Raw genomic sequence first — 23,327 nt, forward strand, 5'->3', positions numbered from 1 at the left:
AAGCAAGAGAGAGAAGATGGCGTGGGTAGATACCCTTAAGCAGTTGAATTCTGCTGGGCTAACAGGGGACCAATAATGGAGGATATTTGCAAGCTGACTGATGAACCAATAGCTAGCTAGGATGTTCAGACTGACAGTAGTTGGGAGGTGGGGAAATGGCTGCAACGGAAAGGGTGGGGAGAGCAGCTTTGTACATTACATTTCCCGGTTTCTCTTTTTATAAGAAAATCTTTTGTTCTCTAGTTCTTTCTGAAGCCTTCTCTCTCTTTCCTGCCTAAGTGACTGGTGAGATGTAAAAAGTCCATTCTCCCTGGGGCAGTCTTCAACTTCCAGACTTCCAGAGGCAGATGGTTTTCATGGACTTCATTTCCTCTATTTGAGTGATCCCCTATTTCTACACTACCTGCCTGGCCCCAATTCTGGCTTCATTCACCCCTCTAGTTTTAGGAACTCCTTTACTGCTGTAGGGAAAGAGGGAGTGATTACCAATCTGGCTTCTTCGAGCTGGAAGGGGGCAGCGTGGGGCACGCAGTTTGGAGTTCCCTTTTTAGAAATTGGGTTAATCGAGGGGTCCATGGTAGAAGTCTGGTTGGGGAAGAGCAGGTTGTAAAGGCATCTGGGGATGGGTGCTTCAGTCTGAAGTCCAGTGATGGATGCAGAGCAGAGCGTCTGGGTGAATGGAAGGTGGGGTTGTGTCTGGGGGGCACTGGGGCTCAGATGGGGTTCCACTTGCTTACGAGACAGTGGAAGATCCCATCCTGAGTCACAGCACCAATGTAAGAGATCTCACAAAAACCACGCTGACATGGGAAATTATGTAAGAGGGTTTATTAAGCAAACAGAATGTCTCCCTGCAGGGTAAAAGAGAAAATGAGAGGAAAAGAAAGGGAAAGAGAAAGGGCATGTGCTAGAGAGAGTGGAAAAGCGAGGAGGAGAAAGAAAGTGAGTCAGGGGGAGAGAAAAGAAAGAGAGAAAAGATCTGGCCCTTCTTTTTGAAGGCACTTCTCTAGGTACCCCATCTCCCCATAGCCAAGGTCAACTTCACAGTCACTGATCCACTAGAAAGATGTGAAATGAATGCCTACTGGTCCAGGGAACTCCCAGGTCTTAGATGCCTCTAGGAGATTCTGAAACATCCTGAGCTCTGCATGGGTGGATGGAAGCCAGCCTGGGCTGGGACAGCCCACCCAGTTTGACTTCCTAGATGAAGACTCTCATGGTCTGGCACTGCCTGTGTTCCTTCTCTGCACCTTTAGGAAGCAATCAGCATTTACCCGGATCTAAGCAGCCAGCATGCTGAGAGCACTGCTTTTACTTGACCTCCACCCAATCTGCAAAGCTGCTGTAGATTCAGTTTCCTTTCCAATGCACTCTGGTCCAAGCCATTGCCCCAGCCCAAGTTTGTGCAGATGCTCTCTCTGCCCTGATTCTCCTAACCTAATTCATAGCTGGGCTGTAGGGCTCCTTCCACCCTGAGTCATGTCACAAGCTTATTTATGTCAGCTGCACAACATAAGTGCCTCTTCCTGATCCAGAGCCTGCTGTCGACCACCGGTGGGGTGAAGGTCCCCATGTGCTCTGCCACTTATTGCACAGAGGCCCTGGCACTGATGATGGGCAAGGTAACAGTAAAAATGTGGAATTAGAAAAGTCTCAGGAGCATATCTGTGTATGTGTGTGTATCTATTATATCTGTCCATCTATCTATCTATGAAGAATTTCTTCTGTTAGACTGGACTTCTGTCTTCCAGTTCCACTACCAAGAAAGACTGGGAGTTAAACCTCTTTACAGTTGTGCAATGATGCACAGTTGTGCAATATGACCCTCACAGTCTCTGCAGACCAAAGAATATAGGAGCAAACTTCACAAGTGAGGATCCTAAGGAAACCACCTGGCTCCCCTGAACATTCTATCGCCAGCCTAGAATCCAGGAGCCTATAGTCATATCCTGTCCTTCTTCTCATAAAAATGGAACCAATCACATCTTTGAGACAGAAATAAATGGTTGGTGGGTCGTATTAAATGTCAATGATAGATGACAATCTAGGGGGACAATAGGTAAGGTCAGGGACCTTTATATTTTTAGTAGCTGGTATTCTCAGTAGCTGAGATGTGGAAGCTCTAAGTGCTGAAAGTCTGTTTCCCCTCCCAGATTTATATGTTAAAATCCAATCCCCAAATATGATGGTATTAACAGGTGAATGTTTGAGAGGAGACATATCATGGGGTGGAGTTCTCAAGAATAAGACTGAGGCCCTCTATGCTTTGGATCATATTTGTCCACACAGGATTCTTATGCTGCAAGATAGGTGCCCAGAGTGGCAGTGGTGACAGGTGGTATGTCAGGGGCCATGAATGAATTGTGGGTTTGTTTAAGCTATCTCAAGGCAGGAGTGTTGCTCTTCTGAGAACTCTCTGTGAAATCTCACCAATTTCAGACTGCTCAGTTTGTGTTGACACCCTGCCCATTGGCTCAGACAGCCCTGGGTTCAAACGCAGCAGTCTGGAAGTTGAGGAGGTCGGCGTAACCTGCTAAGCCCCAACCAAGTTGTTTTTGCCATCTTCATCCTGTATTCCTCAGGAAGTTCTTCACACTGAATCCCATTGGTGTTCCTACCCATATAAATAAAGTGTGTGGGGCTCCACTTTGTGGTTAGACCTATTCTCCATCAGAGCTAGATCATCCCACTGTGCCCCTGTTTTTCACTTATTTTCATGTCTTGTCTTTATTTCTTAAATTTCTTAATTTGAGAAATACTAAGATTATTAAGATAATACCTTTAATATTTCTAATCTGACTTACCAACCTAGGGGAAACAGTAAATGTCATACAGGTTGTGATAGTGGTGGAATCTTTAGGTGATGGGGTCTATTGGGAGATAATTAAGTCATTGGGATCATTACTTTGGGTAGAGATTAATGCAGTTTTCATGGGTCCTACAGGAGCAGATTGTTACAAAGCAAGCTCACCCCCTTCTGCACTTAGCCATTCCCCTTCCCAACTCCCCAACATATTGTGAGGCTGGAGCCTTTGTGAGTAGCCAAAAGATGACAGCAATAACCTTGGACTTTTAGCCTTCAAAACTGTGAGCTAAATGAAACTCTTATCTTTATATGTACTCACTTCAGGTATTTTATTATAGCAACAGGAGATGGGTTACTACAACACCCTTATAAATTAAGCCATGAGAGTCTGTTTGTTCCTTCTGTCACTTGAGGACACAGTGAAAAGGGCTGTCCTCACCAGATACCAAATTAGCTGGCACCTTGATCTTAGACTTCCCAGTCTCCAGAACTGTCAGAAATAAGCCTTTGTTGTGTATAAGCTACCTAAATTATACTTTTGCAACAGCAGCCTGAATGTATTAAGATACTAGCACATTTGTAGTGCAGATTTTCTGGCCTCTTACACGTAAGAAAACATTGGAGACTTGCTGGGAAATGAAGCTGGGGTTTTGACATCTAGGAGAGGGCAGCATTCCCCTGAGCACCTCTCTCAAAGTTGTAAGGGTGTGGAAGGGGAAGGAAGGCAGACAGAGGGAGGGTTCAGGAAAGAAAGGTGAAAAGCAGGGAAGGGAAATAGGCCCAGTGGGGTGTGGAGGAAGGTGGACATCCATTGGGCTCACCCATCCACAGCTTCCTTGGGGATTACTGTGTGCGTCTAACAAGAGAGGACCCATGGCAGTCTGGGTAATGAACAGCATAAGGTGAGTTCTTCATAAGGTTGAATGGATGGATGAATAGCTACATTAATGAGGGAATCAACCCTGGCTCCTGAGTGGGCATATGTGGGCACCACAGGAAGACCTCACCTGCACTCCACCCATCCTACCTCCATGACACAGAGCTATAGCTCTGTGCACTTGTCCTCAGTCTTTTTTAGCTCCTGGATCTTCTGGGACAGGGTCTTGGTACAGAACTTTAGCCTGTGGGCCTTCAGGGACCTGAGGCCCCTGATTTGGGTCATGCCAGACAGCTAAGCAGACAGGCGACATGGGGAATTGGGGGAGGTTTCCTAATTTAGGAAAGCAAAGACTTTCTACTTGTGTTAGTTCTATGTGGGACAGAACCTGGCCTGTTTTGTCCTTCCTTGTCAGAAAGTTCTTTGATGGTAGCTCTGCATTGTGGCCCACCTTCCTGGTCAGTGGGAAAGGGACTGACCCGTGAAGAGCACATACAAGGTGCCCTCTTTTAGAGTGGGTCTTTGGGTCAAAGAGAGGGGGCGATGTTGTGATTAAGGACGTGTGCTAATGAAGTCACCTCAAACAAAGGGAAAGCCGGATGAGTACAAGTCTCCCAGGAGGCTAAGATGGATGGTGCATTCTTTCACCCATTTTGAGTAATTTTGGCCCAGTACTTCATCATCCTCCTGCTCAGCAGCTCCTTCTCCTCAGTGAGCTCAACTGTGGGGAGGAGGAAGACAGGGTCTAGGTGCTGGCGAAGCCCATTCAGCTGTCCACTCTGCCACACTCATCTCCCCAGTTGTAGCCTGGCCCTGGACTCCAGACCTGTGTCCCTTCTCTACCCCAACAGTTCTGGCACCAGGCCCTCTGCTTGCCCAACCTGCCCTTACTCATCTCAGCTTCTAGTTGAATCCACCCTGAGCTTGTCTTTGGCTGAAAAACCCCCTTATTCCTTCTAAAACTGGGAAGTCATTTAAGAAACAAGTATGTCTTTTTTTTTTTAAAGTATTTTTTAGATGTTGATAGACCTTTATTTTATTCACTTATTTATATGTGGTGCTGAGAATTGAACCCAGTGCCTCACGCATGCCAGGTAAGTGCTCTACCACTGAGCTACAACCCCAACCCCAACTATGCCTTTTTTAAAAAAAGAAACAATTGTGCCTTTAATCCCCCTCTTGTTTGGGGTGGGGACAGGTGGAAGGAGCACAGATTGAAGTGGTAAATGGCTCAGATTCTTACCCTGGTATGACCTTTTGAGTTGTAAGATGGTAGACACCAGTTCCTATCCTCTCTCTAAGCCACAATTTCCTCATCTGTTCAGTGAGAGAAATTGACAATCCTGTGCCCACTAGAGTGCCATCCTGGCTCCTAGGAGATAAGGAGGAGGACTCACCTCTGCTGCCCTTGATGTAGGATCCAAAGACAAAGAGAATTTTGTTGCAATGGTTGACCTTTATGTGAGGTGGCTTGATGTCTTTGAAGAGGCTGAACCAATGCTGGAACTCATAGAATTAGGTGATGGGAACCTGAGGGTGGACAGAATATAAGGGGTGGTTCCTCACCTCATGTGTGGCCCTCTCCTGCCTTACCCTTGGTGATAAGATACATAGGTTCAAAGCTGGCTTGAATCTAGACAAATAGAATAGGGAGTCTCAGGCTGGAGCAGAGGCAGTAGGAAGGGCCTTGGTTAAATCATGGTCTTGCACTTCCTAGTTCTATGGTCTTAGGCAAGTCGCTAAGTATTAATAACTCAGTTTTCTCACCTGTAAAGTAGGGGAAATGGTTGCATCTTACACTAGCCATGAGGATTTACTGAGATGAGGGCCATCAGATGCCTGGGAGCAGGAACCTGATAAAGACATGTGTCAGAATCTGGACACCAGAACTCTCCTAAGACCCACAGCTTGCTGAGCTGCTCTCTAGGCAGCCAGGATTCAAGTACTCACACTGATAATGTACTATCTGGAGTTCAGGGACTATGAACAGGAAGTTCCCCATCATCTTCTGGAATTGGACTTGAAGGGTATGGAGGTCTTCATTGTCTCCCATGTACTTCTCTATCAATAGGTCACCACAGTTGGCAAGCAACATCTAGTCCAGGGAATCAAGGAGAGTCAGGTTAGGCAGGTTCTAGGACAGTGAGTCAGTAGCCTCAGGGTCCAGAGATACAGCATGCAATGGGACTGAGAATGGAGGAAAGGGCTGAATTGTGGGAAGACTCTATCCAAAAATGTACACTTAATTTAGCTTTTGTTCCTGGGGTCCCTACATACGCATGAATATAGAGATGTTCTCTCTATTGGGGCTGGACCCCAGGAACCTCACCATCAGTGCTGAAGTACTCTGTGGAGCAGCCTACCTAGTTCTTCTATTTCCATCTGGATACCATCTGTGCCCACAAGCTCGGGGGTAGATGGAAAGTCTTGAATTTAGGATGGGCTGGCCCTGAGCCTTGAAATCCCAAGCTATACTTTCCTACACACACACTCACCAAATGAAAGCTCCAGGATTTCAAGGACTTGGAATTGGGCCTTAACATGTGGAAGATCTAGCCATACTCATCATTATTGACACTAGTGATGCTGGGGACTAGTGATGCTGGAAAATCAGAAGAGGCCAGCAGCTCCTGGAGTTGCCTGGACAGAAAGGCCTCATCCATCTCATAATGCATAACCTAGGCCTAAGAGTACATTCAAAATCAGGAAACAAGGTCAGGGCTCAGACATTTTCTGATGCCCACTGATTTTCTGATGCCTTCCATATTAATCCCAACATGCTTGCATATATCCCAAGATATCCTGTACCTGACCAAGCATAAATTTGTCTCCATTTCACATTCAGCCATGAATGTAGAAAACAGGAAAGTTTTCCTGATTATTCTGTCTGAATATTAATTAAAAGTGTCTTCTAATCTCTTTGTCTCAAAAGATAATCCATGGCTGGGGGCCTGGATGACCTCAAAGTGTAGTCCTTAAGTGGGTCTCCTGGGAATGAGTTGGTTGAGTGTCCTGAACTTATGAAAGGGATACAGTTTCTGACCTCCAGAAGCAACAAGAGCTCTGTGAACCCACACACAGGGGTTGGCTACCTACCCTGTGTAAGAGGCCCTCCTGGATCTAATAGCGAGAGGTTTCTCATCAGGGTCCACACTGCATTGGGGCCTGGGCTAATCCTTTCTGATCTTCTTGTAAAACAAAACAAATGTCCTCCCTCTCCAGATGGCTATGGTCTGACACTCACAGGCAGGTTAGAGCCCTCATGCGCATGGGCAAATGTGTAGATGCTGAGATGCAAGAAGTCCTCTGACACAAGGATGGGAAGCAGGGTCAGAGTTAATAGGTTCGGAGTCTCTATGACTTAAGCACTGTGCAGACATCTGGTGTTCTGATTTAGATATGAGGTATTCCTCAAAAACTCATGTGTAAAATAATGCAAGGAAGTTCATAGGTGAAATTATTGGGTTATGTTTTGACCTAAATTGGTTCATTAATCCACTGATATGGATTAACTGGGTGGTAACTGTAGGCAGGAAGGGAGTGACTGGAGGTGGGTCACTGGGGGCATGCCTCTGGGGCTTATATTTTATCTCTCTCCTTTCTGATTATCATGTCTTGGTTGCTTTTCTCCACCATACTTTCCCACCATGATGTTCTGCTTCAGTTCAGGTCCAGAGCTATGGAGTCATCTATCCAGGGACTGAGTCTTCTGAAACTGTGAGCCAAATAAACTTTTCCTCTAATTGTTCTTGCCAGGTCTTTGGGTCACAGTGACCAAAAAAAACAAAACAAAACAAAAAAATCACTTGGTAACAATGTAATAGAGTTATTCCAGAAGCTGTTCAGTGGTCAAAACTGCACCTTAGGTTCTGATTTGCTCCCAGAGACCTTCAGTCCCTGCTCCACCTGATGCTCTGCCCTTCTTTAAAGTTATTTCCTACCAAGGTGGAAGTCAGAGGCTCTGGGGGAAGCTGGGATGAAGCCCAGACTTCCAGGGAAGACTAATAATTGTTAAGGGCCCGAGATCCCACTCTTCCTGAGGCTGGGAAACCATGACTCTGGGGGCCTGTATTGGAACCATTTTATGCTTGTGTTGACATTCACCATTTATTCCTGTCCCCATTCAGGCCTGGAACAGCATAGATGTCCTCACACAGGTGGCTCATGAATGGATGGGGTTAGTTTCTCATAGAAGGGTAATGGAGCATCCCACAGCCCAAGTCAAGACTCTTGAGGAATATCATCCCTCCCACAGAGCCTCCGGCTGTAAGCACATGCACCTGTTCCTTGGCCACTGGCACCTGGCCCTGTGGGTTGCCACAGTGACTGTGGAGGACTGGGTCCCCAAGGAGCCATCACTACTCCCCTCCTTAGGAACCTGCAGTATCTGTTGCTGGAGTCAGAGTTTTTTATAGGTTGATTGAGCCAATCTGAATAGGAACCATCAGTAAGGTTGGGCAGATTTCCTGTCTGGAAGGTCCTGGGGTCCTCCAAGAGCCTGAAAAGGGCAGGTAAGGAACGAAGCCTGGCAGGGGTGGGCCATGGGGATGAGGTGCTCATGGATTCCTCTGAGCAGGTTACAATGGGAAAGTGTTGCAGATCTGGTCAGGTCCCACACTAGAAACCTTTGAGGTGAGAGAGATCAAGGGCTGTGGACACACCCTGGGCATGGTACACTCTTGGCAACTATTTCTGATAAGGGCCTGGAGACTTCTGGCAGGTGCATAGCACTGTCACCTTTGTCCTGAAATCCAAACCTTGTCTGTGCCCCAGCTCAGGTATATGAGTGAGGGGAATCCACAGCCTCTCTTTTTTGCTTTGGGATATGGTATGATGGGGGTCATGTGGTGACAAGTTTACTACTGGCTTTGTGGAACACAAAGCCAGTAGTAAACTTGCCTGGGCACCTTTAAAAGGATTCCGGTTGCTTCTCTGGCCAGAGGGGACAAAACATTTGGAGCCAAATGTAACTGGCAAGGTATTAGTAGTAGTAGTAGTAGTAGTACTCAAAGGTCAGTAGCAGGTACAGCCACAGTCTCATATGTGGGAGAGAAATGTCCCAATCCCTGTTCTTCTGACCTGCCCCTCCAGTCCTTTCAGAAGCCTAACAGTGGACTCAATTCTTTGTGCTAAGTGTCCTCAGGCAGATCTGACCTTCTCTGATTTCAGGGGAGCCACCCTGGGCTTTAGGGGTTTGTGGGATAGTGTACATTTCTCCTTCTGTCATCTCTACCACTGCTTGCTTTCTGGCACATTCTCTTCTGCTGCTGTGGGCACCATGCTCACCCACAGGCCACTGTGGAGCAGGACCTGGTCTAGGCCCAGATATAGTTTGGATTCAGCAGTGAGGAGGTGAGGCAATGGGGACCACTGGGAAAGGTGGCTGCTGCTGGAAAGCCACACTGATGGGGCAGAGTCATAGAACTAAAGAGCAGTGGATGGGGCTCAGCCACCTCCCTTTGTCTGCCCTCTTTGTCCACCTCCTAAAGTACTGTGCCAGCCCCTCTGAGATCCCAGGAACCCTCTCCTCACACCTGGAGTCACTGATTCACTGTCTTTGCAGTAGTGGCCTGAAGAAGGTATTGAGAAAGGAGGGAGCAGAGAGTTTGTCATTTTTACAGTCCAGTTGTGCCAGGGTTATGGGGTAAGCTATAGTAAGGACAAAGAAAGTGGAACAGCGGTCCACTTTACCTTTTGAATATGGCTCTGAGGCTTATTTTTAAAAGGGACAAATTTTCCTTTTCCTTGTCTCTCTCTCCCCCTCCCTAACCTGGGGGCAGGGAACAAGATTACCCTGAGTTATCTGTGCTCCACAGGACGGAGATATCTGCCAGAGGATCTAGGGAGTGAATATCTCCCAAAGTAACAAGTGAATGTTAACACACCATCAAGGTGCCCTGGGATACCCTGTCAGGGCACACCTGGAATGTAACCTTTGAATAACTCCTTTTAAATCCCCCTATTCCTCCTGATGAGCAGAATCACAGCCTCTGGGACAGGAGTCCCCTGTGTTTCTCCTGCTAGCAAAGCAATAAAACTCCTTTTTTCTTTGTCTCCAAGCTGTGCCGTCGTTATTGAATTGGCATCAGGGACAAGGACTGACTTTTTGGTCAGTTACAAAAGTGCTCAGAGACAGCATGTGAGACATATGATTTGCTGGGGGAAAGTTTACAGCAGATCAGCGACTGCACCAACATTTCAATGTGGACAAACCAAACAGATATCACTTCTGTCCCTCTGTCCCTCAAGGTGCTTTGCCAAACAGTACCTCCTGCCTCTCACAGCATTTTGTCCAGTGGTAGCTGGCTGGACAAGGACATGTATCCTTTCCACAGTGCCTTCAGTTCCATGTCCATCCCCATTCAGAAAGGGGTCTTATATGTTCAGCTGCAGAAGCAATGACATCATCAGCATTAGCTTCCTTGTATGGCCAGTATCCCAAGGAGAAACCGTCCTGGTGTGCATGCAAGAAAGTAGCTTTTTACAGATAAAGTAACTTGTACCCAGAGTGCATAAGAGAAAGCCAATGTCCTTCAAGATAATATGTATCTGGACTTTCCAATCCAGGCTTGCTCTCATTGTTTCCTTATTTTGGTTAGGTCTTGGGGAACAGAAAAGGGGCATTCAGGGATGTGGGGTTTTACCCCTCCACACCATTTCTTAGGAATGAAGATGTCTGGAGAAGCCAGATATGTAACTGGAGGGCTTCTCACAGAAGGTTCACACTTAGAATCCCCACATGAACAGAATGGATCTTCCATTGGGTGAAGGGATCAGTTTGAACAAAGGCAGGGAGGTGTGACTGTGCTATTAACTCTGAAAGTTTTTCATCTTCTGCAGCCAGAGTTTATTGGTTCTGCCTCACGTCTGAAGGTCTGCACGGTTCCTACCCTATTCAGACATGGCTCATCTTCTGAAACGCACATGCGAATGTGGCACTTCTCATTGACCTCTCCAGCAGTGGGGCTTTCACTCTCCCCACTCCGTGGAGATCGATTTCAGCGTCTTTTATCCGCCTGAGAAGCATTTAACATTAACGAGTGCCTGCTGGTCCCAACTCTGGGGACCCGGCAAGTCAATCCCGGGTCTATGATTCCGCGGGGGAGGCAGGTTCATTACTGCGAGATTCTGAAACAGTAAGAACAGTGCCGGGATAGAGGGAAGTCAGCCTGAGCACTGGAGCGCCCGCCCTGCCGGACATCCCGGAGGAAAATTGGTGCGGGGCTCAATCTCAGTTGTCAGTGTCCTCCGACATCTGGGCCGTGGCCTCTGCGTTCCAGCTCCCAACCGGCTCGCAATGCCCAGGGTCGCCGGGGTCCCTCCTCTGCCGGTTTGCGATAACAGTCAGTATTTTCCCGGTCAGAGTAGCCAATACGCCAAAGCCAAACGTTCTTAGCCAGGCAGCGGCTCCTGTAATCCCACGGCTGAGGCAGAGAACCGAAAGCTTGAGGCCAGCCTGAACAATTTAGGGATATCCTATCTCAACATAAAATATGAAAAGGGATGTAGCTCAGCGGTGGAGCAGCCCTGGCTTCGACTCCCAGAACCGAGGATGAGTGACGAGGGGCGGGGCTTCCAGCACTTCTCTTGAACCCGGGCCTGAAAACGGGGAGCGCTGCATGTCCCTCGCGCGACCCCGTAGAGGCGCCCCGCCCTCTTCCCGTTCCCAGGAAGTGCGCCAGTAGGAACGGAAGTGTATACTGACTGGGGTCGACCGCGGTTCCGGCATGGTGGGCGGCGGTAGCGGAGTGGGCGGTGGCCTCCTAGAGAACGCTAACCCCCTCATCTACGAGCGCTCTGGAGAGCGGCCGGTGACGGCGGGCGAGGAAGACGAGCAGGTTCCGGACAGCATCGACGCACGCGAGATCTTTGATATCTGCCGCTGCTGGGCGTGGGCGGGTTTGGGGGTTTGGGACAGAGGGAAAAGTAATGTCCAACTGCTGATGGAGGGGTATTCTGGCCAGCTATTCCTGGCGGAGGGTTCTGAGTGGCCAAAAACACAGAGTCCCTTTTCCTTCACTTGACACATCTTATTCGCTCCATCAATGACCCGGAGCATCCACTGACACTAGAGGAATTGAACGTAGTAGAGCAAGTTCGGGTTCAGGTGAGTCATTCCCAGTGTCAGAGGGGAGCAGCTTGTTCGGGAGAGTCAGAAAGGACTGTACATCAGGGACTGGCTTTCAGCTTATGGACATGTAGGGGTATATTTGGGAGGAGGATTGTTTCGCCTATTTTATGGATGTTGAAGTCCTTAAGGAATAGGCGACCTGTCCAAAGCAACAAACTAAGACGAGGGCCTCTGGCCTGGGCATGGCCATGATTCTTGACATCTCCCCCACCACTGCCAGGTTAGTGACCCCGAGAGCACAGTGGCAGTGGCCTTCACACCCACCATTCCGCACTGCAGCATGGCCACCCTTATTGGCTTGTCCATCAAAGTCAAGCTTCTGCGCTCCCTTCCCCAGCGTTTCAAGGTCAGTTGAAGTTGAGACCTGAGGGTGAAAATGTCATGGTCTGCTACTGGAGAAAGGGAATAGGGAGAGAATGAACTTGGAGAGGACATCAGAGTGGGGCCTGGAAGGATCCAACTAGTTGAGATGAACTGGGAGGAAACTTTCCAAGTTGTTGTGACAAGAATTAAAATTGTGAGCTGGAGCTGGGCAGGTTGTGCACGCCTGTAATGCCAGTGACTTGGGAGGCAAGGGAATCGCAAGTTCAAGGCCAGCCTCAGAAACTTAGTAAGTCCCTGTCTCAAAAGAAAAATAAAAAGTTCTGGGAATGTGGGTCATGATTTTTCAAAAGGAAAAAAAAAAAAAAAACGGATCTGGAAAGTGCAGAAAGTAGTGAGGAGTGTGGCAGGAAGGAAGTAAGGAGCTGCAGATGAATTTGGATCAGGGATGGGGCACAGGCATTTATTTATTTAGGTCCTGGGGATTGAACCTAGGAGTGCATTACCAGTGAACCGCATCCCCAGTTCTTTTTAGTTTTATTTTGAGAAAGGATCTCACTAAACTGGGGAGGCTGACCTCAAACTTGGAATCCTCCTGCCTCAATCTCCCAAGTCTCTGGGATTAGAGGCATGTGCCACCACACCCAGCTTTGGCAGACCTTTAAATCAACAGTTGTTGACAGTTCTTTGGGTAGAGTTGGAGTGGTTATGGATGGGTTAGAGGTATAATGGAAGGGCCAGAGTTCAGGGGTAAATTGGGAGGACCAGTGGGAGGTGGTGCCTGAGGGTTTTGCGGAAGGGATAAAAGGGGGGCAGGTGGGTGGGTGCTCAGGCTCAGGTTATCTCCTTCCCAGATGGATGTGCACATCACACCAGGGACCCATGCCTCGGAGCATGCAGGTAAGTGTGGGCTGGTGGTGAGGATGGTACACCAGGGCTCTAAGCTGTCAAAAATTTCTTTCTTGCCGAAGTGGTTTATAGGCCAAGATTGGGGGTGAGGGACTAGTTGAAAGAAATTGCCAGAGACTTTTCAGTGAAGGTGGTGGCCCAGACCAAAGCTGGCCTGGCTTGAGTCTCCTGTTTACCATATACTCCCCTCCTGCACCACTCAAGTATGTAAGACTGGTGTGTCAGGCTTTGGCAATATTGGAGGTAGACATGAGTAGCCGGGCAAGAAGGGTCCTAAGAAGGCAAGTTAGGTGTCAACTCACATTATTAGGGTAACCTAATCAAGGGTCCTGTGAAGGATGGCATGGGAGAGCCTTACTGGTGGGGATATACTGTTCTAAAGCTCAGAGGTGGGACTGGCTGGTATCCTAGTCAGAGCTTGGCTTTGTGTGTGTGTTACTGGGGATTGAACCCAGGACCTTGCATATGCTAGGCAAGTTCTCTACCACTGAGTTATATCCCCAACTCAGACAGCCTGGCTTTGACTCTGCCTTTTCTCACTCCTTCCCCTGTGCCCACCCAGTGAACAAACAGCTTGCAGATAAGGAGCGAGTTGCAGCTGCCCTAGAAAACACTCACCTGCTGGAGGTCGTGAATCAGTGCCTGTCAGCACGCTCCTGAACCTGACTTTTGGCCCTCAGCCTGCAAACCAGTGTCCTGGCCTCAGCTTCACCCAGGGCTTATGGCTTGTTTTCTTGAATCACTGATGATGAGAAATTAACATTTTGCATTTTGTAATAAACCCTTAATTTATATTCATTTCCCATCATGCCTTAGTGTCTTTTATCTTGGCGGAGTCACTTGGAATTTGGGAAAGGGAGTTTTAATGGGTGCCTGTGTAGGGCAGATTACGGAGGTGTGGTTCTTTATTTGTTTTTAAAATCTCTCCCAGTATTTTGATTAGGGAAAGTTAAAAGTATACAAAAAAATTGAAAGAGTAACGTGAATATACCTTTATACCAAATACCATCACTAGATCCAACAGCCATTGATCTGTTATAACACTGGCCTTATTTATATATGTGCATATAAATGTCAGTATATTTGAGAGTAATTTATAGAGACATGATCCTTCACTTTGACATCTAACTGTGTAGTCACAGCACTTTTTTTTTTTTGTTTTTTTGTGGTACTGGGGATTGAACCAGAGGCACTTTATCACTAAGCTACATCCCTAGCCCTTTTATTTTAAGACAGAGTCTCACTAAGTTTCTTGTGGCCTTGCTAAGTTGCTTAGGTACTCACTAAGTTGTTGAGACTGGCCTCAAACTTGCAATCCTCCTGCCTCAGTTTCCTGAGTTGCTGGGATTACAGGCATGCACCACCATGCCCAGCAGTTATAGTACTTTTATCTGGTCAAAAACTGAGCAATCCTCAACATTAATGTCCAATCCTATATGAATTTCTCCCAAATGGCATTCTTAAGTGTTTTTAAAACTAGACTTCAAAGTTTATATATTGCATTTCTCTTTAGCCTCTTCTAGAATTATCTCTCCTACCTCTGCTGTGGTAGTCAGCATTCCATCACTGTAACAAATACCTGACATAATCAACTTATAAAGAGAACAGGTTTATTTTGGCTCATAGTTTAGGAGATTTCAGTCCCTTGTTTGTAGACTGTTGCTTTTGGGCCTGTGGTGAGGCAGAACATTATATTTGTGTGACAGAGCAAAGACACTCACCTCATGGCCAGGAAGCACAAGAGTAAGAGGGGTGCCCACTATCCCCCCTGGAGGGTACACCCTCAACAACCTGAAGGCCTCCCACTCTGTTTTAGCTCTAAAGATTCCAAATAGTGCTGCTCTGGGGAATAAGCCTTTAACATATGGGCCTTTGGGAGACATTTCCTGATACAAACCATAGCACCACCTTCCTATTTCTTTTATGCTGACTTTTAAAAAAAATTCCAGGTGAGTTATCCCAGAGAAGTTCCACCTGATTTATTTCTTTGTCTGCTGTGTTGAGATTGGTCTAAATGGCTGAATTAATTCAGATTTGAAGTTTTTGCCCAGGAATATCATGTATCCTGGAACACCAACAGTAGGTGTGTGACACCAGCTTGTCCAGCTGATGGTGATGCTCAGTCTGGTTTTCTCATCAGGGCAGTGACATCAGCTTGCTCTGCTTAAAGAATCCTGAGGACTCCTTTCTATCAGTCCTCCCAGCAATGTGTGTCACCCCAGGTGCTGGGTAAGATGGAAAGCTCAACTCCATGAAGTGATTCAGTTCTGGGGCCTCTGCCTCCCTCTGGCTCTGGGCCCAAAGTACCCTTTGTTACTTAGAGAGACCCCCAAGTGTAGATCTTGGCTCAGCCAATTAGGAGTTCTTTCCCAGGACTCCCTGCCTTGGAATTCTCTGCCTCAGTTTCTTTTTCTGAGGATACATGGGAACACGCCATTCCCACTGGGGCTCAGATGTGATTATGGGCTGAGACCTAAAGAAGCCTCAACAGGAAACCTGGGCACTTGGTAAATCTGTTCTTGAGCACCAACTGACGACATTGAGCCTGTCCTGAGAGTGGGCATTGGACCAAGGGCTTTCCACTTACGGTCTAATTGGATAGTTCTCCATTGAGCCCTCAGTGGTGGTTGCTTTTCTTATTTATCTCCAATCTACAGATAAGGAAGTGGGCTTCTAGAATAAAGAATTCCTTCTCAAGACTTCCAACTAGGAAGAAAGGGGAACCTGAGCAGCCTGACAGGTGCTGCTCAGATAGCTGGGGACACTGTCGCCTCTGGAGAAGAGCTGAGGCCCCCCAACTCCTATTGTCATCACAGCTAGTTCTTAGGAGTACTGTTGTCACGCAGTGACCAAGGGGAGGCTCTGGATGTGGCTGCCTAAGATCAGAGAGGTGAAGTCCTCAGCTACTGCTCAGTTTTTTACCTGTGATGTAGGGACAGTCATGGCAGTTCTTGGGACTGCTCCATGGGAATTTAAATGACTCTGGGCCTATCTCAGATGATCTTCAGGCATTAGATCCCTTATTTCACAGATGAAGAAGCCAAGTGCTCTAGAGAGGCAGGGTGATCAGGCTCTAGCAATCTTCCCAAGCTGTAGGCCTCGCCACATGCAAACCTCTGCCCTGACACGCCCATCTGCCTGAGGTGGCCATGGTGCCCATGTGCAGCTGAAAGTGGGACTCACAGAGGAGGCAGGTGTTGCTGAGTCATTCTGCTGGCCTTCCTGAAAGCCAGGCCATGGTGGGTGAGGGATACCAAGCTGCCCATGCCACAGCTGGCATATCATATAGTCCCCTTGACAGTCTTGACTCATCTGTGCCTGGCCCCTGGCTGCCTCAGGGCACCATCTGTGCATACTAGGCCAATGCCAAAGGAACTTTCTGGAAACTCAGCTGATGTGTGAAGACCCAGGGGCATGGTGGGGGGTGGTGAATTTTAAGGTCTTTTGATGCCTTCCCACGGCTGTTGTTCTGGCTCTGCTGTTTCCAGCAGTGACCCCTCAGGCCTTGATTAACCATATTTTAAGTATGTGAATAATCAATCATAGCTAAATGAGATTGTCCCTGGGGTTAGATGACACATGAACATGTCCAGCTATATTTTCATTCATCATCCTGCCTCCCTAGACAAGCACCTGGCACACAGTAGGTACTTATTATAAGTCAGTGGAATGAATGAATGAATGGAGTCTTAAAACACAGCAGAGACCCTAGGGCATGGGGACTGAGGTGTGAGAAAAGGTGGGGACACTGCAAGTTCCCTTTGCAACATATTGTTACCTGAGGGAAAGGAGAGAGTGTGGGCTCCTATAGAGGGGAGCAGTATTTGCATTTTTCCTGAGATCTCTGTTCCTCTTCTGGGCAGAACACCATCCTAGGGAAAATAGAGTAGCAGCAAGAGAGGGCCCACAGGTTCACTCGAACTGCCCCATCCAACCAAGAGTAATAATAATAGAAGTGTTCTTGCTGAGATATTACCCTATGCCAGACTTGAGCCAGCTACCTTGCCTCTGCATTTCATGTTATTTATCTGAGAACAACCCCCAAGAACACATTTTCCCTGGTCTACATAGGAGGAAACTGAGTCTCAACCAGGATTAATGGACAGAGGTAAACAGCACGGGACAGAGGACACTAGGCCTGGTTCCAGCCTCAGTTCTGAACAGCCAGGGCTGTTCAAGGTCATATCCTAGGGCCCCTGGCCATACCTAGGCTCGAGATGAGTGTCTCCGGACTGTTGGGGCAGCTGCCAGAATGCCTGGGGTCTGAGTAGCCCTGTGTGGATGTGGTTCCCTTGGCAATGAAGGCACACAGCTCAAGTCAAGAGCTCAGATTACCTGAGGGGAAAGCCAGCAGTGTTTCCCTGCATGGCCCCTGCTGGGAAGGGCCACAGCTATTCCCACCCCCACCCCCCACCATCCACTGTCCGCCAGACACTTCCAGGCACCTAGGGGGCTCTTTCCAGCCACTGTGTGTGTTGCAGGTTGGGGCGGGGGGTGGGGGGCGGGGGGGGGAACATAAGCAGCCGTCCCAGATTCCTGATGGGAAGTGGTATGCAGCTCTTGAGACTTCTGTCCTCTGATGAGTGGCTGGACTCATGGCTCTCTTCCCACTAGACATTGTACAGGAAGCCAAAGCCAGCATGGGGCTGCCCAGGCCTCTGAATTCCCTTCCTATGGACAGGCCACCCCTCAGCGGCCTACTTTTGGGAACTCAAGAACAAGAGGACCCTGCATGAACCTGCTAACCTTACTTAGCCTGGCCCTTTTCAATTCAAGGCCTTCTTAAATGTTGCCAAGGAAACTGACAGCAGCAGAGAGCCTGGCCCAGGTCTCCATGACAACTTGTGAGAGCCCACTAGGTTCCATCCATGATGTCACCTGAGTCCCAGATGGGTATCCTCCCACCCCCACCACACTCAAACGTCACAATCAAACATCAGAGTCTGATAGCAAGTTCCTGTCAACCCTCACAACCCTCACGCACCCCAGAGATGAGCAAGGTGCAGGGAGTAGGTCATGATGCCCAATTTATACCTGGACACCCTAAGACTGGTAGAAGGGCAAGATCCAGTAGGCTGGAGGCAGAGCTAGGACTAGACACCCAGTCCTCTATTTCCTCTCCTTCCCTTTGTTCCCCAGCCACCACCCTAGGTCTGAGGAAGGGTGTGAACTCTGGATAGTAATGGTATTAATGGGTGGCTAAGATATTTCGACCTCTTGGCCATACTCTGCATCTCTGCCCCTCCTGGGTGGGTGTATGCTAAACAGCAGGCTCAGTCTGAGGCTAGGGCACTGGCAGAGCTTGAAGACTCTACAGTGGTTGGCTCCTTCAGGCATCCCAGAGCCTCTGCCTGGATTTCCTCAGCTCTGGGCAATCTTCAGCCCAGGAGCAGAATGACCAGGGAGGGCCAGGAGGCGGGCAGATATTTTTAGCAGAGTTGCTGGCAGCTGTTTGGCAGGTGCCAGGAGATGGGGTGGGAACTGAGTTCATCTTTTTCCTTCTCTGGGCCTATATTTCCTCTTCAGGATTAGAGCATCTGCATCAGCTTGGAACTGCAAGAGGGTCCCTGGTCTCTCCCCAGCCACCCTCTAAGGGTTCCCAGGGATTCGTGGGTGATGGATGACCCTCAGCCTGAAGGGCTGCCTCCTTAGGGGAAATCTCCAATTTCCCAGAATAGGAAGAGAGTAGGACTTGGTGTTGAGGCTAGAAGTATGTATTTAGGACCCCTAAATTCTAGCTGGTTTCTGGGCCTGTGGGGAGTGGGTGTCATAGGAGAAGAAGGGTGAATTGTTGTCCAGTCCATAACTAGTCTACTTGCTTGGGTAACAGGCCAGGACTAGGAGAGGGAAGAGAGAATTCACTCTTAAAGGGCCAGACCTAATTCTTCCCCAGAGGGGAGCTTCTGCTGGACTGGTCCAGTTTACCGCTGCCTGCCTCCCCATCACACCCCCCAATCACACACTCCCTCTCCTTACTCCTCCCCTCCTCCCCCTGGCACATTCACACTAGGCCACCAACCTGCCCCGCCCCTGACCGGGTGGAGGAGTGTCTCCGCGGGTTTGAGGTCCCAGGAGAAGGGTGGGGGATTCCCGGGGCGGGGGCGGGCGCGGGGGATGAACACGTCAGCCCCCGCAGCAGCGTGGACCGGGGGCGGGCGGGGGCGGGCGGGGGCTTAAATAGGCGGCTCTGGAGCTCAGACCAGCAAGCTCTGAAGAGGCAGCAGAGGAGGCGGAGGCTGCAGCATCAGCAAGGGTCCGAGTGACTGAACCCGGGTCTGCGAGTGGATTGAATTTGAGGCTCAGCGGGCTATAGCTGTATCGGAGCCCAGATCCTGGTCCTGACCGTGTCTACGTGAGTAGGTGAGTGTCCTGGCAGAGCTGGGTGGGCCGCACCGTCTGGGTTTCGGATGGATGGGCCAGGCCCGGATGGATCACAGGTTAGGGTGCAAGGCCCCTCGTGGCTAGGAGTGGGTGGCGACAGATCCTGGATCCCGAGCATCTTGCCTGACTCCGGGTCCCGCCTTCCCCGCGGCTTACACTGTTATCCCGGTTCCCGGTCCCCCAGACGGTGTTGGACGCGATGACTCTGAACGGCGGGGGCAGCGGAGCGGGCGGGAGCCGCGTCGGGAGCCGGGAGCGCGAGCGCCGTCGGGGCAGCACCCCCTGGGGCCCGGCGCCCCCGCTACACCGCCGTAGTATGCCAGTGGACGAGCGCGACCTGCAGGCGGCGCTGTCCCCCGGCTCCCTGGCAGTGACTGCGACTGGAACCCGGCCGCAGGATCCGAGGCTGGACTGGCCGGAGGGCTCTTCTGACTCTCTTAGCTCAGGGGGTAGCAGCTCAGACGACAGCGTTTACAAGGTGCTGCTGCTGGGGGCCCCAGGTGTGGGCAAGAGTGCTCTGGCGCGTATATTCGGTGGTGTAGAGGACGGGCCCGAAGCAGAGGCCGCAGGTGAGTTGATGTGACTGTTCAGGGGAGGCGAGATTCCCCCGGTGGCGGAATGGGGTGGGGTGGGGTGGGGGGCTGTGGGGCTGGAGACCTGGACTAGAAGCAGTAGATACCATGGACTTCTAAAGACAGTTTCAAGAATCAGGCCTAACTATTTCAGAATTTACCTTCCTGTTTCAAGATGTGGAGATTAAGAGAGAAGGGACTCCACCCCCATAGTCAGACCTTGGTAGGAAAGAAATGCCCAAAATAGAAGGCCCAGGGTTTGGATATGACTACTCTGTGGGGCAGGACATCCCTCCTTGCCAAGGCTGGCAGGAACACAAGCAGAGGGAGTTTCTAGGAGAGGAGCCCAGGGTGGCCAAGGCTGGCCCCTAGGGGGTGTGACAGTCACTATTCTACAGCCACTGTGATCAGAGCCACCCTAGGGCCAGGCAGTAGGAGGGCAGGGAGCACTAAAGACATTACTAGCTTGGAGGGATTTAGGTGGACCATGCTATCCATCCCCCAGCTCCTAGCTCTGTTATTTCTGTTGCTCATAGTGGAGAGAGGGTTGGAGGGTTCTAGAGAGGAGAGGGGAGGATGTGGCCAGTACAGGAAATCAGGCAATGGGGGCTTTTAATAGTCAACAAGTAACCTGGCTACTGGTCTCCTACCTAGGGCACACATATGATCGCTCCATCATGGTGGATGGAGAAGAGGCATCACTCATGGTCTATGACATCTGGGAGCAGGTAGGATGTGGACTGGAACCCATGGCAGGAGTGGGAGGTTGAGCTGGGGTAGGGTCCTGCTGGGAGTGTCGGGCTCATGACAAGGGCATGAAGATTTGTTAGGTTGATGTATGTGTATGTGTGTGTTCTTTAGGATGGCAGCTGCTGGCTGCCTGGCCACTGCATGGCCATGGGAGATGCATATGTCATCGTGTACTCAATAACCGATAAGGGCAGCTTTGAGAAGGCCTCAGAACTTCGGGTTCAGCTGCGGCGGGCACGGCAGTCAGATGACGTGCCCATCATCCTTGTGGGCAACAAGAGTGACCTGGTGCGCTCTCGTGAGGTCTCTGTGGATGGTAAGCAGGCAGAGGGTCAGAAAAGGGAGGGGGATCCTGGCTGGGCTGTGGTCCAGTTAGGTTTTGCTCCGCTTGTGTCCCTGGGGGTTCATCAATGGCTAAAAATATTCAAGAAGAAAACTTGGGGGAAAGGAAGGGAGAGAGAGCTGCTGCCCCACTGCCCCCCATAGGACTCCCGATGGCTTGAGAGGCCTGGGAAAAGAATCACATCTGCTAGGGGAGGTAAGGTACCTTGGGGCTCTACTCTCCTGCCCCCTTGACCCTGGATGACAGGGGGGTGATCAGGTAGAAGAGAGTTCAGGGAACCAGGCCAGAACATTAGAGTCTGGTTTCAGCCTGAGACCAATCTCAGAGTAAGCCTGGCCCTTCCTTCTCAGGCTCAACATCCTCTTCTATGGCTTCCAGCACTGAGTCCCACAGAGGAACCCAACAGTGACTTGGTGACATTGCCACACTCTCTGCCAAGTCCACTGAGTCATTCATTCATCATAATATAACATCAAAGCATAAAACACTAAACTGTCCAAAATAGTTCTCATTTTCTTGGTTGACTACTACAGTACTTCTCTTTAAATATCAAACTTTGAATAAATGAATGAATAAAGGAATTTCTTTTGTGGGCTACCATTTTGGGGGCTCCTTAAACGTAGGCAAATTCCTGCCTGTGGAGTAACCCAGTAGTGCCCTGGACCCTCAGAACAGAAGCTGATTTCTCTGTGCTTATAAGGAAGACCCCAGGCCTCCCCTCTCCCTTACCTGAGAATTCTTATGTGGTAGCTGCCAGGGGTGGTCGGGGTTCGAGTGCCATTCCCCACCCTTTGTTTACTAGTACATGCTTATCCCCACCACCTAGAGGGCCGGGCCTGTGCTGTGGTCTTTGACTGCAAGTTCATCGAGACATCAGCAGCGCTACACCACAACGTCCAGGCACTGTTTGAGGGTGTTGTGCGCCAGATACGCCTTCGCAGGGACAGCAAAGAGGCCAATGCACGACGGCAAGCTGGTACCCGGCGGCGAGAAAGCCTTGGCAAGAAGGCGAAACGCTTCCTGGGCCGCATTGTAGCCCGCAACAGCCGCAAGATGGCCTTTCGTGCCAAATCCAAATCCTGCCATGACCTCTCAGTTCTCTAAGACCCTGTGGGCTCTCACTGCAGTGGGCAGATGGATGGGTTGGTGGGCTGGCCCAGCCAACCACCACAGTTACCTGGGGCTAACTCAGTTTCTATACCCTGTGGAGCTGCCAGCTAGGCATCTGCCACAAGTCATGGACAGAAGGACAGTGCTGCCCAGGGAGGCAGTTCCCGGTGGCTGGTAAGAGCTGGGTCCACAGATGTGCATGTGCAGGCCCATGTACATACCAAGCAGCAACCTGAGCCCAGCCTGAGTCCAGCCAGGTCTGTGTGAGGGGACAGGACCCTGCCTTTCTTCACACCCAGTTGTGCGTGCCTTGGAGAGAGGCTGTTCAGTGCAGTTGCTATTTGTTTACATGAAGATTTTTGTAATAAAGCCTATTTCCTGACATGTCAGGGTTGTGGACTGTGTTTCCTCCCATCTAGGGGCTTCAGGAGCAGGAAGGTTTCTGAAGTTGAGACATAGGGACTTCCTGCCCTACCCTAGTGTGTGACCTTGATGGTTCTAATGTTTGGGCCTGGATATAGCCAGATGGACTGAGGAGGCAGGTGGAGAAGGCATGGTTGGATGTGTCCAAGGAGAGGAGGAGACACAAGCCCCTCCAAGCCTATGTTACCCACATCTGTCTTCTTTACTGGGGCCTGGCATTGCCTGGCTGACTGTGGGTCCTGTCGCCCCACTGTAAATAAAGGGAAACAGATTTCCTGAGGGAACATACCTTGCCCAGGGTCTCACTGCCTGATGGGGACCCTGGGTCTAGCTCTGAACCAGTTATTTCTGCCCTGCTCCTTCCTGAGGTGCTAGGAACCAGCTGAGCTGCAGATGGAGTGAGAGAGACTTCAGTGACTTGGGTGGGGGGAAAGGTGGCTGGTTTGTTAGGAGTGGGAATGAGGAAGGTGCACCCGAGTGTTCCTGACTCCAGTGGTTCCTCCACCTCCTGTGCTGAGGTTGGGCTACTGAGGGAGCCCACACAATTCTTTCTTAAAATTCTTTCTTCTGTGAGTGACTGGGCAGCATCAGCAGTGGCTAATTTGATTTTGGTGAAAACAGCTCCCTGGAGCCCTGGCTGCCTGGAATTCAAGACATGCTTTTTCTCTTTTTTTTTCTTTATTTCCGAGGATCGAACCTAGGGC

At 49.8% G+C, this 23,327-nt stretch overlaps 2 protein-coding genes across 2 annotated transcripts; both read left to right on the forward strand.

The window, feature by feature from the left end:
• The first annotated feature begins 11,341 nt into the window (after positions 1–11,341).
• Positions 11,342–13,849, forward strand: CIAO2B (cytosolic iron-sulfur assembly component 2B). The gene is made up of 5 exons (XM_079119312.1): positions 11,342–11,555; positions 11,711–11,790; positions 12,035–12,160; positions 12,990–13,035; positions 13,607–13,849. Exons 1-5 carry the CDS (start codon positions 11,411–11,413, stop codon positions 13,702–13,704), a joined length of 495 nt encoding a protein of 164 aa, XP_078975438.1. The 5' UTR covers positions 11,342–11,410; the 3' UTR covers positions 13,705–13,849.
• Positions 13,850–19,226: 5,377 nt separating this feature from the next.
• RRAD (RRAD, Ras related glycolysis inhibitor and calcium channel regulator) lies at positions 19,227–22,584 on the forward strand. Its single transcript, XM_079119308.1, has 4 exons — positions 19,227–19,994; positions 20,652–20,725; positions 20,859–21,063; positions 21,917–22,584. The coding sequence occupies exons 1-4, from the start codon at positions 19,625–19,627 to the stop codon at positions 22,192–22,194; spliced, it is 927 nt and encodes a 308-aa protein (XP_078975434.1). The 5' UTR covers positions 19,227–19,624; the 3' UTR covers positions 22,195–22,584.
• Positions 22,585–23,327: the final 743 nt, after the last annotated feature.

Source organism: Sciurus vulgaris (genome assembly GCF_902686455.1).
Source record: "Sciurus vulgaris genome assembly, chromosome: 17".
NCBI classification, from domain to species: Eukaryota; Metazoa; Chordata; class Mammalia; order Rodentia; family Sciuridae; genus Sciurus; species Sciurus vulgaris.